Raw genomic sequence first — 19,436 nt, 5'->3', positions numbered from 1 at the left:
ATAAATTCTGTCAGGTAGAAATTTGACTGACCTCCCTTCCCCACTGCTGAAGGAGCCTGTTTTGTGTCCATTTCCAAATTTATTACAGTATTATTGAGCTATAACTGTCCGTTGTTTTTTTTTTAAAACTCTCCTTTGATCTGGTTGTAACACCTGCCTGGTTCTCTCATTGGTAATAATGTTAATAAGCTTTAATGTTTGTCCATTTTATATCTATACGAGTCAAGATTTCACTTTTTTTTTTAATTATTCTTTAACAGGCTGAAGCCAGACTACATTTTTCCCTCACAGATCAACTTAGAAATAAAATGATGTGGGCCTGTAGACAATAGGGTTATACCCAAATGGCAAAAATCATTTCATTAGGACCAGCCTGTACCTACCAAATACTTATCATGTACTTGTCATGACCCTGACCAGTTTCATGGGGAAAGAATCCTATAAACAGTTATGACTGTTTGCCCTGTGATATGGTCAAAGTGCCATGGTGCTGCTTGGGAGGGGATAATTAATTAGGAAGGGAGGAGAGAGAAGAGGGAGGAAGAGGAGGAGAAGGAAGGACAGAAGTCAGAGGAAGGTGAAACTAAAACAAACAAAACGTTCTCAGAAAAGTTCCTAAATTCTTACACATTAATGGACAACTGACTTTCATCATTTATTTACAAAACAAAGTAACTGCACAAGGATGATTCCTGTGAATACTATACTGACTACAAAGGATGCAAAAGCTATCTGTGGAATCAAGTTTCTTCTAGAAGGGATGAAACAATTAGGGGAAGAGGCAGGTAGCAAAGACTGATGTGAATTTCACGCCTGTTTTATAAATCAACTCCTAGTGGTTCACTAAGGCTTCTACTTCTCATTTGACCAATATGACAGCTACTATACAGCCAACTTCAAAATCTAAACAGAAAACGCAAAAATAAAAATGCACTTTGAAGACATCATTATTTAAAATATAAAAATAAACTGAAGTAATAATGGTAGCTTTTTGATCCATATGAAAACACACAACATTATACATTTTATGTTGAAGTTCACTTGAAGCCCATACCACCTGAACTACTTCTTATATAATAATTTACTATTTACAAATGAAGATACCACTTACTTAGTTTGAATACCAGTTTCCTTTTACTATACAAGCAGTAAAAAATGCAAAATTTTTTACCTTGTGCTATAAATAAGGAAAACAACTGGTCATCCATAAGGTTCAAGAGATTTCTTTCACTGGCTTCCTTCCAGAATCTGGGACCTTTCAAATAAGCAAGCAAAGCAATTTCCCATTGCTACTGAAACTGTTTCTGACTCCTAGCATCATGCCATCCAGGAGACATTTCAATCTGGAAGAAGGTAGGATCCTGGGACTAGGTAAAGGATTTACTCCTAGCTTCAGACCCGCATACCCACAAGTTTATAGAGTTAACTTGAAGGAAAATTTAAAGTGGATAGGGATCAGGTGACATGTAGAGAACACGGTAGGAAAGACTCAAGAGAAAAACCATAAGCATTTAATGAAAAAAATGATTAACACAGGGTACTGTTTTGGACAGAATAATTAATACTTAAAGTTTGCATTATGTTTCACAATTACAATGGACTTGAAGGTAGAGTGCTTAACCTACACAACAATCCTAACAATCAGGTAAGAATATACTCATTTTACAGATGAGAAACCAATACTCAGAGGTTAACTTGTTCAAAATAATATAGTTTACAATGAATAAAGTTGCAGTCAAAATGTAAGCTTTTTTAATAATTCATTCATTCATTTATTCATTCATTCAGTCTTGGTGTTTCTATGCCTATCTCCTCAATATATTATAAATTTCTTTACAGTAGAGACTTCGATGCATCATTTTATTTATATAGACAGAAAACTTGCAAAAACTACTTGTTGAATGAATGAATAAATGAATAATTTTACTAAAAAAATAGAGCAATAAAAATATGAGAATGGCAAAGAAATACAGGAGAGTTTTCCTTTACTTAAGTAAAGATCAATTTGAGAATCAACCATAAAACAAACTTCATGATTTGAAAAAGAAAAAATGTTTTAAATATATATCTGCTTTAATACATTTAAACATATATGGTTATGTGTGTGTAAATTCCCTTAATTACTGTGCTAGATAGAAATTTATATTTTTTATACTTAAAAACATCAGGCTGCATTAATACAATACATTTATGATTTAAACTTTTGCCCAAAAAGTTATAATCAAAATGCATTTGGCAAATATTTCACCAAACCTTTCACTGTGTATGTGCGCGTATCTGTCTAAATGGAAAATAAAGATTTTTATAGTACTTAGTAAGATAAAAAATTCTCTGTGCTACAAATGCAGCATTCTAAAAAGGCTATGTTCTGGTAACTATCATAATCCTTCAGAAATTGTTTATATTATGATTAAAAATCACTGTGCTCCTATATTCCCACAAATAGTTCATATGGTAAAGAAATCAGTAAACTTACTTTTATGCGTAACATCTTTAACATTTGCTCCCCTTTCTGTGCTTGTGATTAAATGTAACATTTTGAAATCCCAAAGTTCTGAGAAAAACATAAATCCTTGTCTCACAGCTGCTGTTTGACTCTGGAAACACATGCATTTTCTTTTCAAGCATCTACCATCAAAATTCCCAAAGGGGTTGGACTGGAGAACACCTGCATCTCTTCATTTAGTTCCAATAACAGAGCCTAAACTCCAAAATTACAAAAATAGAAGCTCTGTTCAGCTGTAGTTACATTTTGCCCCTAATTCCCGTGAACAAAAATGCTAGGAGCATGAAATCATTCAGGCAAGCTCTGTCATCAAGAGGATAAGATTTTTTGCACCAGAAGCCCAGTGGGAACATGATAGAAAACTGGCAACAATTACAGATAAACTACATAGTAAAGTCCTCAGGGAAGAGAGAGGAAATGTAATAAGATAGATGGGTATAATTTTTACACATTTATGCCCAAACCACAAATGTGAATTGTCTTTAATTGCTACAATATATAAGCATTCTTACTCATGTGCCCTGTCAAAAATACTAAAAACATAACTTCAAGGCAATTCACTTAATTCTACATTATGAGGAGAATTTTCTGGAACAAAAAACCATTCCCCATAAATTAAAATTTACAATCTAAAATACCGTCTCCATTTTAAAAACTCCTTAACAATTCATATCCTAACCAACCAACTACAAATGGTCAAATAAGACTGTGTGTGTTTGCTGATATATTTTAATCCAGAAAGAAAATTACCTCCCCAATTTGAACATGAATTTCAGAGAACAGAATTATAATTGTGACTTTCCTTCCCAATAACAATGATCAAAAGTTGTACATATCTGATGGGTAAAATATAAAATAACTTTTAATATATGGCAATCCAGTAAAGTTAAAACCTTATATTTATTTCTGCAACTGATTATACCAGGGAATAGAAAGATCAGCTTAAACTGTATTACATTTAAATGACATTTTAAGAGGAACAGTTGTTTTAAATTATTTTTAAATATCCTCATAATCATTTAATTCTATTTTTCTAGTGTTAGGAAGAAATAGTTGTTTTGAGTTTTATATGTCAAAAGCAAATACAGCATGATCATCTTACTTACACAAGTGACTACAGCCAGATACTTTAAGAGATTATCATCTTTAATAATGGTGAACCAAAATCAATTAGATGAAATTTCATAGAAGAGTGACATTCTTCATGTAAATTCATATATTTATTTAGATTATAAAATACAGAAAACTATCTTAACAATAGTTTATGTGAAAAAGAACTCTAATTTCCAGTAGCACATATGCTTAAGACAAATATTAACTAAATAGAAGTTCACTATATATACGTGGAAAATACACTCTCTACTTTGTGCTATGTGGAGGATTGTGTTAAATTTTATTTATTTTTTAATTTATTATTTATTTATTTTTGGCTGCCTTGGGTCTTTGTTGCTGTGCACAGGCTTTCTCTAGTTGCAGTGAGCAGGGGCTAGCTACTCTTCAATGCGGTGCACAGGCTTCTCATTGCGGTGGCTTCTCTTGTTGCGGAGCAACGGGCACTAGGCACACAGGCTTCAGTAGTTGTGGCACACAGACTCAGTAGTTGTGGCTCTCAGGCTCTGGAGCGCAGGCTCAGTAGTTGTGGCACACAGGCTTAGTTGCCTGTGGGAACTTCCGGGACCAGGGCCCGAACCCATGTCCCATGCATTGGCAGGCGGATTGTTAACCACTGTGCCACCAGGGAAGTTCTTTTGTTAAATTTTAAAAGGGACGTTTTCAAACATGTAGTGGAAGTACGGCAATGACTCTGAAGGCAAATCATATGGGAAGAAACTAAAATAAATTCATTATGTTTAGCCTGGACTATTCAGTTTTTTTCCAAAAAAAAAAAAGCTTTTGTGGAACATCTACCATACGCAGAGGAGAAAGAAGGAGCAATTAAGTTAGTGCTAGAATTTTCAGCATTAAGAGGTAAGTAGTGCTATTAACTGAAATTGAATGATGGAGTATAAAATGGGGTGGGGGAGATTACACTGAGTTTCATTTTAAACATGTTAGGCCACAGGAAAATATCCACAGGGCAATGGTCAAGAGGTGGCTAAAATTTGGAGTTTGGATCTCAAAAGAAAATAAATGGACAAAGAGATATATGGTTGGTTGCTAAACACACACACACACACACACACACACACACACACACACACACACACAGTGTTGATGAAATCATCCAAATAGAAGAGGGCTGGTGACATAATACCAGGAACAACCTATATTTAAGGCACAAAGGAAAGAAATGTATTTGAGGGGGTAAATGAATATGGTTCAGCAAGGAGAACCAAGAAACTACATTGTTGTAGCGTCCAGGATTGTGATCCTAAGCTTTTACCCTATAATGAATGATGTAGAACAGGGGTCCCCAACCCCTGGGCCATGGACTGGTACCGGTCCGTGGCGTGTTAGGAACCGAGCTGCACAGCAGGAGATGAGCGGCGGGTAAGCCAGCAAAGCTTCATCTGTATTTACAGCCGCTCCCCATCGTTCACAGTACTGCCTGAGTTCCACCTCCTGTCAGATCAGCGGTGGAATTAGATTCTCATAGGAGTGCAAACCCTACTGTGAACTGTGCATGCGAGGGATCTAGGTTACGCGCTGCTTGTGAGAATCTAATGCCTGATGATCTGAAGTGGAGCTGAGGCGGTGATGCTAGAGCTCAGGAGTGATTGCAAATACAGATTATCATTAGCAGAGAGGTTTGACTGCACAGAGACCATAATAAATCAATTGCTTGCAGACTCATATCAAAACCCTATCAGTGAGTGGCAAGTGAAAACAAGCTCAGGGTTCCCACTACGCACTATGGTGGGATTCTGCACTATGGTGAGTTGTATAATTATTTCATTATATATTACGATGTAATAATAACAGAAATAAAGTGCACAGTAAATGTAATGTGCTTGAATCATCCCCAAACCATCACCCGCCCCACCCACCCCCCGCCCCACACTGGAAAAACTGTCTTCCATGAAACCGGTCCCTGGTGCTAAAAAGGTTGGGGACCACTGATGTAGAAGACAGGAGACTCCTGAGTCAGACAAAGGACTTTATTACTCATGGCACAGCAAGCAGCATGATTATCAACACATGTATTTGTATCAGTTCTCTTTGCCCCCAAGTTCCACAGAGGTAACAACAAAGACATATCCAGATGGATGTCTGCACATGCAGTGGAATGCATTATAAGAAATGAATCCTGCACCTGAAACTAACCCAACATTGTAAATCAACTATACTTCAATTTAAAAAAATAGAAGAAATGAACCCCGAGTTGAGGAACCAAATCTTTTATAATGGGCAGTAAGCATGCCTTCCATTGGCTCCAGAGGGACACTAGATCTATCTCCCAAATACTGTTCACTATACAAATATCCTTTAAAAGATAGTCTAGAATAAAGAGCTGTCGGTGTCTCCATTCACAAGATATACAAAAACGCAAAAGTCATCAGATGTTATCTTTTAATACCTGAAGGCCAAGAAAGACTAAGGTTTCAACAGAAAAGGTACAATCATACACAAATGCCAATGAAACATAAGATAATAAGTTTTGTCAGGTATATTTAGGGCCGATATATTTTTTCATGTCACTTATAAGACTAAGAAATGGAAGTTACAGTTCAACAAACAGAGGACCTCATAGTAATCGGACCTAACAAAGAAAGATGCTGTTAGATATTCTCTCCAATGGTAGATACATATATAAGGAGAAGGAAGAGGAGGAAGAAACGTAGGGAGAGAAGAGGGAAGACGGTTAACATGTATTAAGGACTTACTATTTATCTGTGAAATACATTCATATCCTTCACTATCTGTCATAAATGTCCATTTATTCACTCATTCAACAAATGATTTCTCAAGCGTTCCATATGTGTGAGGAAATTTTAGGCACTGGAGATAAAATGATAAGCAACCAGTGACAAACTCTGTCCTCACAGAACTCACTGTCAAATGGTGAAGACAGACAGCATTCAAATCACACAACTACATAAATATATACTGTCATTAAGTGCTATGAAAGAAACGTACAGTGAACTATGAAAATGAATGTAACAGAGATACCTAATCAAATTGGGTGGTGGGGGGTAGGGGAAAGGCAGCATCAGGGCTTTCTTGAAGATATAGTAGTTGAGCTAAGATCTCAACACTAAACTGAAGTCAACAGGTATAAGGTGAAGGGGTAAGGATAGTTTTAAGAATCCCAGACAGAAAAAAAAAGGCATATACAAAAGCATAATCACAACTGAGAAACTGAAAGAAGGCCAAGAGATCTGAAGCACATAGAAAGGGGGGCATATCAAAAGGACTCCTAACACTGACTTAGAAATTGAAATGGATGGCCTATAAGTTCCTTTGTTCTAAGTTGATAGTATTTTGTGATCATTTTATATTCATAAATAGCAGACACCCTAAAATTTGTTTATACATTAATAACAGGATTAACAAATACTAAGAACTTTTTAACAAGCAGAACCTGCTATAAATCATAGGCAAAATATAGCATATGAAAAAGAGCTAAAGTTTATATTTAAAAGAGAAGAGAAGAAAAATGTTTAGAACCTATTTTAAAATATTTTACATACATCAATTATAGTCACCAAGTGCTTCTACCTCTGAAGGAGCCAAAGAAGAATCTATTTTCTCTATTTATCTATACAAACATAAGAAACAGAAGTGTCACTAAACGGTTCCTGTGAATAGTAACCATGAATGAAGAATGTGGGCTGGCACACTGGACTCCCATAGGAGCCTTCAGCTCCTTCACTGTAATCAGAGCCAGTCAAGCAGAGAAAGTGATCAAGGGGGAGGAGGGAAATGTGCAAAGGGAGCTGCTAAGACTTCAAAGACAAAACAATGCTGTGACATCATGGAAGTGTGGCTCTTTTGATAGTGCTTAATATGAAGTAAAGAAAGAGATCCTCAAAGTTAAGAACGTGCAAGGCTGGGTGGTACAATGTTTAGCAATATGGATCCTAAAAATAAAAGACAAAATGATAAATAGCCTAAGACAGTGGGAAAATGTTATATAGTTAGAAGCCCCAGATTCAAGTTCAAAGTCTGACTTGTTCTGAGCCTCTATTTCCTCCTCTGTAAGACAAAATAACATTTGCTGTGCTGAACAGTCTTGTTTTATAACAAATAAAACAATTTATATGAAAGTGATTTTTAAATTGTAAAATACTGTTTTTATAACAAGTTTTACTAATACTACTATTTCTTTCAGTCAATTAATACTTAATTCCCATTAATAAAGCTGTCCATTCCCTCACATTCTGAAGTCAGAGTCAGAAAACTCTGCCTCTTTATCCTAATTAAGCTTCTCTCAAAACTCACTTCCTAATATAATATCCGCAACATTTTCTGGTCCCCACTTTTAATGTTCCCCTTCAATTTGGGAGCATATGCACAAAGGCAGCTGTCTTCCACACATCATGCCATGATAATCAGAAGCCAACTAGAATGATCACCAAACTCCTCTAAAATACACAATTTGCCTCAAATCAGTTAGCCAATCACTTACTACTCCACATTCCAAAACCTCTCATTCAAATTCTATAAACAAATGGGAAAAGCTCATTAACAACCTCATCTGGATGGTCTGTCTCTAAAAAAGACAGCAGGGATTAATTGTGCTTTCCTTTCATTGTTCATCTAGAAGAGTTCAACTACCCAGCATCTTTTTTTTTTTTTAAAGCCAACATCAATAAAGACTCGTGTTCTATGCCCTTTCCCTTAGGTGCTCCAGCCTCAAAAAACAAAGAAAAGCAAATGCAATCATCACTTACTTGCTCATACATTCACTAAATATTTGTTGATATCCTACTATATGTGGGATATTGTTCTAGACACTAGGAACACAGCAGTGACCAAAAAAGACAAAAATTCCAGCCATAATGAAGCATTAAATTCTAATAGCAGGGAAAAATAAAACCTAACAAATCAGTAACATGTATAGTATGGCAGAGTGTGATAAGTACTAAGAAAAACTTTAGAATAGTGGGTAAATGTGTGTGTGTGTGTGTGTGTGTATGCACATATATGCAAACAAGAGAGAAAAAATCTTTTATATACAGTGATCAGGAAACAACTTGCTGAAAGCATGATATTTCAGTAAAATCTTAAAGGATTGTTAATAAATTATTTCCTCATTTAAAATTTATTTATAATTCATTCATACCATCAGTCATATATACACACACAGACACACACACACCTCCAATTTTAAATCTTATTACAGGAACATAAAATTAGTCAATATTACTTTAAAACTGGCTTTGAAAAATAATACTTATGCGCTCTCTCATAACTATATCATAAACACCTAAGTCATGAATGTGGGTGGCAGTTCCCAAGATGGATGGAAAATTTAAATTTAAAAATACCCTAAATAAAGCATGTGACTGTAGTTTAAGTAAAAACACATTACATTTTAGGATTAAAACACACCCAAAGGAATATTTTCAAAGCACCAAATGCATGATCACATTAAAATTTTACATGCAAATCCATAAGCATATCACTAAACATCACACTAAAGTTGAAGATTAGGTGAATTTCCTTAACAGTAAGAAAAAAACTTTTTCCTAGAAATATCGTAGGTACAATTTTTTTATAGTAGTTTACTTTTAGACCCATGCTATAAAGGTTAAAAATGCAAATATATATTTGAGACCCTAGATATACATTTAAATTACAAAGAATAATATGAATATTGTTATTAGAAAGATCAGATTATTTAAACATGCTTGACTCAGTTCATTCTAATTGTGTATATGACAAGACAAAAAATGAAGAATCCCTGTCCAATTTAAGAATATGCAGTAGATTCTAATAAGCTTAGTCCCTTCTTAGGTATCAAAATGCTAAGCAGATGGTCTGGTCATTCTAATAACATTTTAATGATCTTATGATTTGAAAACAAAACCTACTGAAAACTACTATTTGGATAATTATATAACAGAGTTTCTCAAACAGCATATTTAAAGAATATAATTAAATAGGCATTAAAAACAGCATGATGTTGGGACTTCCCTGGTGGTCCAGTGGTAAAGAATCCACCTTCCAATGCAGGTGAGGCAGTTTCGATACCTGATCAGGGAACTAAGATCCCACATGCTACGGGGAAAGTAAGTCCACGCACCACAACAGCTGAGCTCACGCGCCTCAACGAGTGAGAGAGCCCACATGCCCTGGAGCCAGCACACCACAAGCAGAGGAAGCCCCCTGCGCCACCAACTAGAGAGAAGCCCACGTGCCACAACTATGACCTAACTCAGTCAAATAAATAAATAAATAAATAAATAAATAAATAAATAAATTGGGGCGCGGAGCATGATGTTTATTTAACCACCAATCCCTTCTCCCAAAATCCGGGGTAGGCAAACCACATAGGCTAAATCTCGCCCACTTCCTGCTTTGTGAATAGAGTTTTACTGGAACACAGTCACACCCATTCATTTACATATTGGGTATGACTATTTTTGTGTGCTCTAATAGCAGAACTGAACAGCTGAGACAGAGCCCATATGGCCCACAAAGCCTAAAAGGTTAGTTATCTTGCCTTTAGTAAAATGCTTACCAGCCCCTACTTTAAAGGACTGGTAAAATCTTCTACCCATAGGCACAGTCTTACTTGGGTACTGGCCTCATCCTCACAATTTTTTCCTTAGGAAACCACACCCATCCTCATCAAGTTGAAAATGTCTTTTTGAGGAGTATTGTCTTTAAAGGCAAGCTGACTCAGGGGTTCTCAGACTCACCTTTCAAATACTAATTTCTAGTTTCTAGTGTGGATGCCATTCAGCTGCAAATGCTACTATAACAAATTCTGCTTTCAAGTGGTTTTGCATCCATGCATATGTACACTGCTTCGAATATTCACCTCCATATAGTCTCTGTGTAATTATGAATCTTTTCATGGTTTCTACTTTGAACTTAGTGCAGTCATGCTTAACATATTTTCTATAAGCTACAGTTCTAGTCATATAATGTTAACTGAGCTCTACTCTTAGGCAGCTATTTGAAACCACCTCATTGGCCAATTAATTCTAAAGAAAAAATTCAGACTCCTGACCCTTTTAAGAAATCTGTTTATAGCTAACTTATTTCTAGCATCATGGTCTTGGCTTTACCAACTACATACTAACTGAACTCATGGCTGACATCAGGCTCTATTTACTATACCTTCATTGATAGTTCCAGTATCTCCTCTCAATATGAGAGGTGTGGATCTGCTATTATGGTGTGAATAAAATGGAACAGATTCTAGGCAAAGTGCTTCTAGAAAAAAATTTAACTCTAAGAAATAAGAGCTTGACTTCTGAGTTTTTTCCTTTATTACAACATCAATATCTTTTCCTTTTTGTAAAGGCACAGAAGGCCCAAACACCTAACTTTACCATGGCAAACTATGGGTCACAAAGTGCTACTATCCCAAGAAAAATATTTTCTCTTTGCAATGTTTTAAATTTCTTTTACTCCTTTCTATGTATTACATGATATATTTAAAAACTCAGTTGGGTTTAGTAGTAGTAGTAGTTGAATCTGAGATTAACTGTTACACATACAACTGAATTATCTCAATAAAATAGAGTAAAATCATTATTGTTTGTAAACACATCATTTATCAAAAATGATATAAAATACTTCATTTGAATTTTCAAAGAGCATAACTGCGGAGTGTATCCCAATGGACACAAATGAAAAAGAGAGGAAGAAAGAAATGGAGGGAGGGAGGGAAGGAGGGAGGGACGAAGATAAGGAAAGGAGAAAAGGAAAGGAGAGAAGGAAAGAAAAAAAGTCCAATTTTAAAAGTCTTGCTGGAAAAGAAAATGCAAATAAGTGAATAATGATGTACTTACCGGAACTGTGGCAGTAGTCCATATACTGTGGAACTAGGGCTGTGAAGGCTATTAAATCTGGAGCTAAGAGAGATTCTGGCTTTCTACTCTCATTGAGCCACTTGCTGCTATGAAGGTCTTTAGTGTCAGAAGGACCCTGAAGCAATGGAATTAACTTCTCTTTTCCACTCTCACCTGAACAGAAATATTTATGAAAAAGAAACTCTTATCAAATAAAACATAGGAGTACCCCGAAGATGTTTGATCTTAAAGTATACTAACATCATAATATAAAATTTCAGTTTATACTTGGTAATTCTAGCAGAACATTTAGTTATACTCTAAAAAGTATGACTGATAAAATTAAAAGCACTTTTAACTCTTAAAAGGTTGTTTTAATATTTAGCTAATGAATGTAGAACATGTTCAGAAAAGCTTATAAAATAAAACAGCATGAACACACTGTATTCTAAATATTCAATGGAATTTGTACCTATTTAATCTTATTTAGACATTGAATTCACACTGGAAAAAATTAAATAACAAACAGTTTAAGGAAAATATTATGAAATAAAATATTGGAAGGAAGGCAAAATCAATTACAACATTCAGTTGAAAAACAGCTGGGTTTTCTGTTTAATTTCATTATACTAATAACATTTTAATTTAATTTTTAAGTGTCATATACATCTATACCTCCTATCCCCCCCCAAAAGTGTAAGAATAAACTTTCCTTTAATATTTCCTCCCTCATAACCATTATTAAAACTATGCAAAGTTTCTTTCCTTAAATAAAAATTAACCTATTAATGTCAAGAAGTATCATCCTGGCACAATTAACAATTTTTTTCAAGTAAAAATAAAAAAATTTAAAATCTCTGATTCATAGGAACAATGAGTAAATTCTTGTTTCAGTAACGCTCCTTGTAAAACGCACGGCCAATTCTCCTACACAGGCAATAAAGTTTTACACGGTCCAGCTGCACATACCTGGGGCTTTGGCACAAATTTTTATTGATCCCATGGTCCCAGAGGCACATTTGACCAATGATGTGCTGCAGTACTTCAATTCAACATTCTGGATTGAGCCCTCAAGAGTTGGCAGGGGATTCTTAGATTTCACACCTAATAAAAGAAAACTGCAAATGTACTAGCCGATTGAATTTAAATAATTTTTATACTCCTTCACCAAGGCATTTAGACTTAATTATACTTTAATTATCTACCTCCGATGTTCTTACAGTATTTGTGTCAGGCTTCACAGTTCAGTGTTTAGGAGTTAAAAAGATGCAATTTTAAAATAAATGGGCTGAACCTGCATAACTATACTTATGCAAATTTGAAACAAATATTTGTTTAAAAATCAGGAGACTAAAAAATCATGTTTGGTTTTAGAACATAGAGTAAGATTTTCAATTTGATACAAATTTAACTTATAAATTGAGTTTCATTTAGGCAAAGACATTTAATTTAAGCATGAAACTTCCTACGTAAACAGCCTCCTCAAAATATCTTGGCCAGGTGGGGTGAAGAGAGAGAAACAAGATAGCTCAAAACAGCTCCTGAGTTAAAATACAATAGCTTATAAGCAAAATTGACATCCCATGTATAGCTAAAAGAAACTAAAGGGATTCTATATCAATTAACAAAAAAAGTGAATATTACCATCTCTACTGTATGCTACTTGCTGAAGAACATAAAAGCACAGAAGGGAACAATTACCATGACATAAATGGTAGGGAAAACTTAATTCAAAAAGGAGAGACTCATTTTGGCCCTGAAGGGTAGGTGAGAATTAAAAAGGCAGAGAAACCTTAAGAACATTACACTAACATTATTGCAAACCACTAAAATAATGATAATGATGATGAACTCTAATCAACTAACATTTACTGGAGGACTTACTATGTGTGATACACACATCTCACTCAATCCGCACAACAGGGCTGTGATAAAGATGTTATTGTTATCCTCATTTTTACAAACTGGGATATAATGGATTAGAGGAGTTAAGTAATATTTGCTCAGTCCTACAGCAGAGAGAAAGAGCTGAAGTGTTTAACACAATTTGATCCTATCACAGAAAACTTCACCACTCATTTCACCTATATTCATGAAGAATGGCCGCCTTTTCCCCATTCCACATTCCAATCAAATATATATTATCCTTCATATTTGAAACTCCTTTAAGGAGAACTAAGTATGAATAATTAAGAAAATCATGAACTTTTTATGACAGACATATTAAACATTACTCTAAAATCTTTGATCTCAAACTCTGGTGCATTCTAGAAGCCCCATAGTCCTCCAAGAGTCTTCCTGAGATGTGGCCCAGGAACCTGCAGTTTAACTAACACACTACATGGTCTGCCAGTAGTTAAAGGACATCATCTTGAGAAATACCTTCTCACATAGTAATCTTTACTTCAGAAGGACCTATAAATTTACTGATTCCTATTTGACTGTTATATAAACATGTATCAATTGGTTGCTATTCCCAAATATTCACCACCTGTGTTATTTCCATTTGCAGTGGTACCTATTATCCTCAAAGCAGGAGTCTAAATGCTTTGTATTTATACATTTTTCTATGATTTTAGCAGTTTTTATCAAATTCTCAAAATCTATGACTCAAAAAACTTAAGAAGCAGTATTTCAGAAAGTTAAATGATGCCAACAATACGAAATAAACATAGCAGTAGTAGTAATAACAGTTGTAGCAGTACTACTAGTTATAGTACCTAACACTCAATGACTAAGTGCCATGCACTATGCCCAGTTTGTTATTTTGATTCATCTCAAAAGAAAAAAAAAAAAGGTAGCTATTACTATTCCACTTTACATTCAGGAAAACCAAGGTTTAGAGAAATAAAGATTTTGCCCAGGCTCAAGTCAGAAAGTGGGCAGGTGTGGTTCACTTTTCTCTTCATAAGAAAAGAAACTGAGTTACCCTGCATATTTAACATCTACTGTGGATACAGAAGTTATAATCAGTGGATAATTTACGCTGCTCCAATCATTATGTTAAGTGATGAGAGGGATACAAAATGGAATAATACCCTCCTCTAACTCTCAAGCCCCCAGAGTCAGACTCTCATTCTATGCCAATTTTTTGAAAAAACTTAAAGAATCTAGATAGTGATGAGCAGACAAGAGCTAACTTCTCTCAAGAGGGCTTCCCTGGTGGCACAGTGGTTGGGAGTCCGCCTGCCAATGCAGGGGACGCAGGTTCGTGCCCTGGTCCAGAAGGATCCCACATGCCGCGGAGTGGCTAGGCCCGTAAGCCATGGCAGCTGGGCCTGCGCATCCAGAGCCTGTGCTCCGCAACGGGAGAGGCCCACGTACCGCAAAAAAAAAAAAAAAAAAAAAAGAAAGAAAAAGAAAAAGAAGAAGATTCTCTCAAGGGTTACTGATGGTGTTAAGAAGCAAAAGAATTGAATTAGTTCTGGTAGATGCAAAAATAAATATGAATAGACAAAAATGGCTTTTTAAAAAATTATTTTATAAGCTGCTTCTTTTACAGTTTACACCAAGTTTAGGACTCTACCTTGAATCTGAAATGATACGTCTTTGTTAATATCTAATGCATGCCATATATAAGACTCTTATCAGAAGAAGTTGCCGGAAACCTCTTCTGATCAGAATCACTTATACATATATAAAGCATCTTAGTTTAGACTAATACTATCAAGAAATTATTTCACTTTTTATGATCATTACATTTCTCAGATTCTAAAAAATATATTTATTTATTTGTTTATTTGGCTTCATCGGGTCTTAGTTGCGGCATGCAGGATCTAGTTCCCTGACTAGGTATCAAACTGGGGCCCCCTGCATTGGGAGTGAGAAGTCGTAGCCACTAGACTGCCAGGGAAGTCCCTCTCAGATATTTTTAAACTTGTTTTAGTAACTAAAACATCCTGCATACTTTCTCCTTAAGAAAATTTTTTCAAAAAGTAATTTGTTTTTAATGGCTCAAGCTCAGATTTTTTAAAAGATAATTATAGTCATCTTTTGATAGACTTCAACAATGGAGGAAAACTGCTAGTAAAAAATAACCTCAGTAATGTAAATTATGGGCTTTGGATGATTATGATGTGTCAGTGTAGGTCCATCAATCGTAACAAATGTGCCCCTCTGGTAGGTGATGTCAATACTGGGAAAGGCTGTGCAGACCAAGAAGGAGGCAGAAAGTATATGGAAAACCTCATACCTTCCTCTCAGTTTTGCTGTGAACCTAAAATTACTCTAAAGAAGAAAAAGTATTAATAAAAAATAATTTAAAAATAAACTTGGTTTCTTTCCACTCTACCATCAAACCAAAATTTGTAAAATACCCCAAACATAAGCACTATGGAGGTAGAAAGGAGCAGAGTCTTGGCATTGCACAACTCAGGGCACCATTCACATTTTTTTCTGTCTACATGAATGCAACTTCCTGAAACTGTGAAAGGAAATCTCCTGTTGGGAATGCAATATGGTGAAACAAAAAGACCAAAAGCTCTGAAACTGAAAAAGCAAGGCTTCAGATACAGGTAGCAAGCCACTATTATTGTTCCATGTGGAGGCCAAAATACTACAGTTATTGTTCAAGGTATTTAACTCTGAGAAATCTGCTGAACTTTATACAGAACGTAATTTAGGGAAGAGGTGCAAAATGTTGATAAGATGTATAGTCAGCTGACATGAGTCAATAGGACAATCACAAAGACAGTGACAATATCTTACATTTGAAATAATGACTTTACAAAGCACTCTCATGTGGATTTACTCAAATATTGCTGTCATATTCTACTAGAGGAAGGAAAGAGGGACTCCCTAAGGCACTGCAATTGAAATACAATTTTACATAGTATACACTTTCAATGGAATAATCTAAAAATAATAGTGAATTTTTGTAATACAATTTAATATAAAAAAATGCACTGTTACTTTTTCTCCTTAGAGTATTTTTCTGAAAAATATTAACTCTGAACACACATTCTTAGTCCTGTGGTGAACCCTTAGCTCAGATTCTTTTTACACTGCCTTTCTTGCCCGACATAATTCTCCTGGCCTCACAGACACGTTAACCCCCCTGTGTTCAGTAATCAACTTATGATCACTCTTATAATTATCATCCATAAATCAGAAGATGAAATAATGAGAATGACCTGTAATCTGTGTGGAAGTAAAAGATTAAGGAGTCAAGCCATATGTAAGTTTAGCTCTGTTTCCTCCTTAATTTTTACGGGCCTAAACCAACAAAGAAATGAAAATGAAAAGATAAGCACTATATGTGCAACTCTCAAAGAGGCAAGAACTGTCATCAAAATTTCAGAAGATGGATGCTGATGAACAAGTAACAACAAGGTGACTTAGAGAAAAGTGCCCGTGCGTTATTAAACTAAAAAGCAAGTTGATCTGCAATAAGCCCTGGAAAGATAAGAATGAAAGAAGCCAGGCAGTTCAGAGGGCAAGAATGCAGATGAGGCTAAAAAGATGAGCAGTGACTGAAAGTCTATCTAATAACCACACAACCTTTGTTTTAATTCGTGAAGCCATGCAACTACCCCACACTCATCCTGGCAAAACACTGAAGGGTTCACGCTGGAGAGGTTGAACCAGAAGGACTTTGAACTAAGGGACAATACCAAGGAAAAGGCTGCATGCTAAAAATGGGAGATTGTTTAAAAATCTATATAAAATAGATGTACTGAATAATGAAATCTCCTTTTCTTTTACTCTCTAGGGATGCTGAATGCCAGAGTTACAACCTGCAGGAAAGAAATGGAAGGTTTTCTATCTGTGAAAACTGGCCAGTCCAAGAAAAAGGAACCAGAGATACTCATAACTGATTATCCCCAAACAAGTAAGTGTCCAATTCCCCTACAATAACACCAGCCATTCAATAAGCTCCAACCTCACACATAGGTTCCCAATTAGTTATTTAGTATTTTATTCTACAATATGAGGGCTCATCAGAAACTAGGTATAAATCACTAACATGAAAAGTAGAGATAAAAAACAAACACAGAAAAGGAACTTGGGGTAAAAAGACAATGCTGGGAACAGAAAACTTAGGTAATAATAATTATATTATTGTATTATACTTACTACTACTACTACTACTACTACTACTGCTGCTGCTGCTGCTGCTATCCTTGGAGGGAGTACAGAAGACACTAGAACAAGAACAGCATGTTTAGCTGAACTTTTCAAAGAACAGAAAAGAGCCATTAGAAATTAAAAACATGATGTTAATTCTCCTTAAATTAATATAAAAATAAGAAAATAAAGGTGAGGAAATCTACCACATAAATTAAAACAAAAAATCCAAAGAGATTGAAAATGGGCCAAATGACCAAAAAATGAAGGGATCAGCATTAACAATCAAATATCTGAAAAACAAAAGTTCTAGGAAGAACTATTAAAACAAAATGGAGAAAATAATCAAAGAAATAATTCAACAAGGTTTCCCCAAATGAAGTACATGAGTTTCAAATTAACAGGGTGCACCACATATCCAGTGCAACAAATGGAAAAACAAATGTCAGGGGTAAAGAGAGAAGCTCCTAAAAGTTTCTGAGATAGAAAACAAACAGATGCATAAAAACAGAAAAATGTTAATACATAAACATACAACAAACAATTAGAATGGCATAAACTTCTCAACAGCAACACTGGAAACAAGAAGACAACAAAGCAATGCTTTTTAAAGTCTGTAGAAAAATCATCCCAACCTACAAATCTACATATACACCCAAACTACCTTCACATATACACCCAACCTACATATATACCCAAACTACCTTCACATATGAAGGCAGAATAAAGATGCACTCAAACATGCCATATCTGAAAGAAGTTTACTTCCTTTGCTAGAAAGACAGCTACAGAACTGTGCTCTACCAAAAAGAGGAATAAATCAGGAAAGAATAATACATGTGATCCAAGAAACAGGGGATCCAATATAAGAGGAAAGGGAATTCCCAGGACAATGATAAAAGGAAACTTCAAGACATCTGTAGCAGGTTCAGAAGGAAATAGAGATTGAAACAGGAGGAAAGTACACTAAAAGAATAATGACTACAAAAATTAAAACTAGGGACTTCCCTGGTGGTCCAGTGGGTAAGACTCCACGCTCCCAAGGCAGAGGCCTGGGTTCGATCCCTAGTCAGGGAACTAGATCCCACATGCATGCCGCAACTAAGAGTCCACATGCTGCAACTAAAGATCCTGCATGCTGCAACTAAGACCCGGCACAGCCTAAATAAATAAATAAATAAGGTATAAAATACTTTAAAAATTAAAACTAATTGTCTAATGCATCTGAACATACTGAGAGAAGACATGCTTCTCTAAGAATCTGGGGGAATTAATATTAAGTACATGGAACACTAATGAAACAAAAAAAGGCAGTTATTAACTCCAAGGATAAAAGTTGCATAAGAAAAAACATTTAAAGGTCGTATACTATAATTCATACATACACAGTCATAATATATTAATACTGAATATATATTTAAGCAAAAGCTGTGATATAATTAGATGACTTAGGAGAAAAGAAGAATAGAAATACAGACAGCGAGTATTGGCCATAAAAGCTAAATCTTCTTGGTAGGCGAAATAATGCCATCCCGCCATCACTCAAGATGCCCATATCCTAATCCCAGGACCTGGGAATATGTTATCTTAACATGGCAAAGGAATATTAAGGCACAAACAGAATTAAGGTTGCTAATAAGCTAATTTGAAATGTGAAGATTATCCCATACTGTCCAGGTAGAACCAATGTAATCATCAGGGTTCTTAAAAATGAAAGAGGAAGGCAGAAGAAGAGAGTCAGAGAAAGACATGTCATGACAGAAGCACTACCACAGAAATGCAATCTTCTGGCTTTGAAGATGAGGGATGAGAGCCACAGACCAAGGAATGCTGGTGGCCTATAGAAGGTGGAAAAAGCAAGGAAATAAATTCTCTCCTAGAGGCTTCAAGAGGAACAAAGCCCTGCTGACACCTTGATTTTAGTGAGACTCATTTTAGACTTTAAACTACAGAAC

The 19,436-nt window shown here is 35.4% G+C and overlaps 1 protein-coding gene across 10 annotated transcripts in view; it reads right to left on the bottom strand.

The window, feature by feature from the left end:
• The window catches only part of VPS13B (vacuolar protein sorting 13 homolog B), an 808,377-nt gene that overhangs the window by 559,059 nt on the left and 229,882 nt on the right, over positions 1–19,436 (bottom strand). For all 10 annotated transcript variants that reach the window (XR_014326885.1, XM_082859134.1, XM_082859132.1 and 7 more), the window contains 2 exons: positions 12,385–12,519; positions 11,416–11,589 (listed from right to left, as the gene is read on the bottom strand). Coding sequence is in view for 9 of the 10 variants with exons in the window: in XM_082859134.1 (XP_082715260.1) it covers positions 11,416–11,589; positions 12,385–12,519 (309 nt within the window). In the remaining variant the exon portion in view is untranslated. The remainder of the gene's footprint in view (positions 1–11,415; positions 11,590–12,384; positions 12,520–19,436) is intronic.

The sequence above is a fragment of the Leucopleurus acutus genome, assembly GCF_964270905.1.
Source record: "Leucopleurus acutus genome assembly, chromosome: 17".
Classification (NCBI taxonomy): Eukaryota; Metazoa; Chordata; class Mammalia; order Artiodactyla; family Delphinidae; genus Leucopleurus; species Leucopleurus acutus.
The sequence above is the reverse complement of the archived record's forward strand: the minus strand, read 5'-3'. Positions and strand labels throughout refer to the sequence as shown.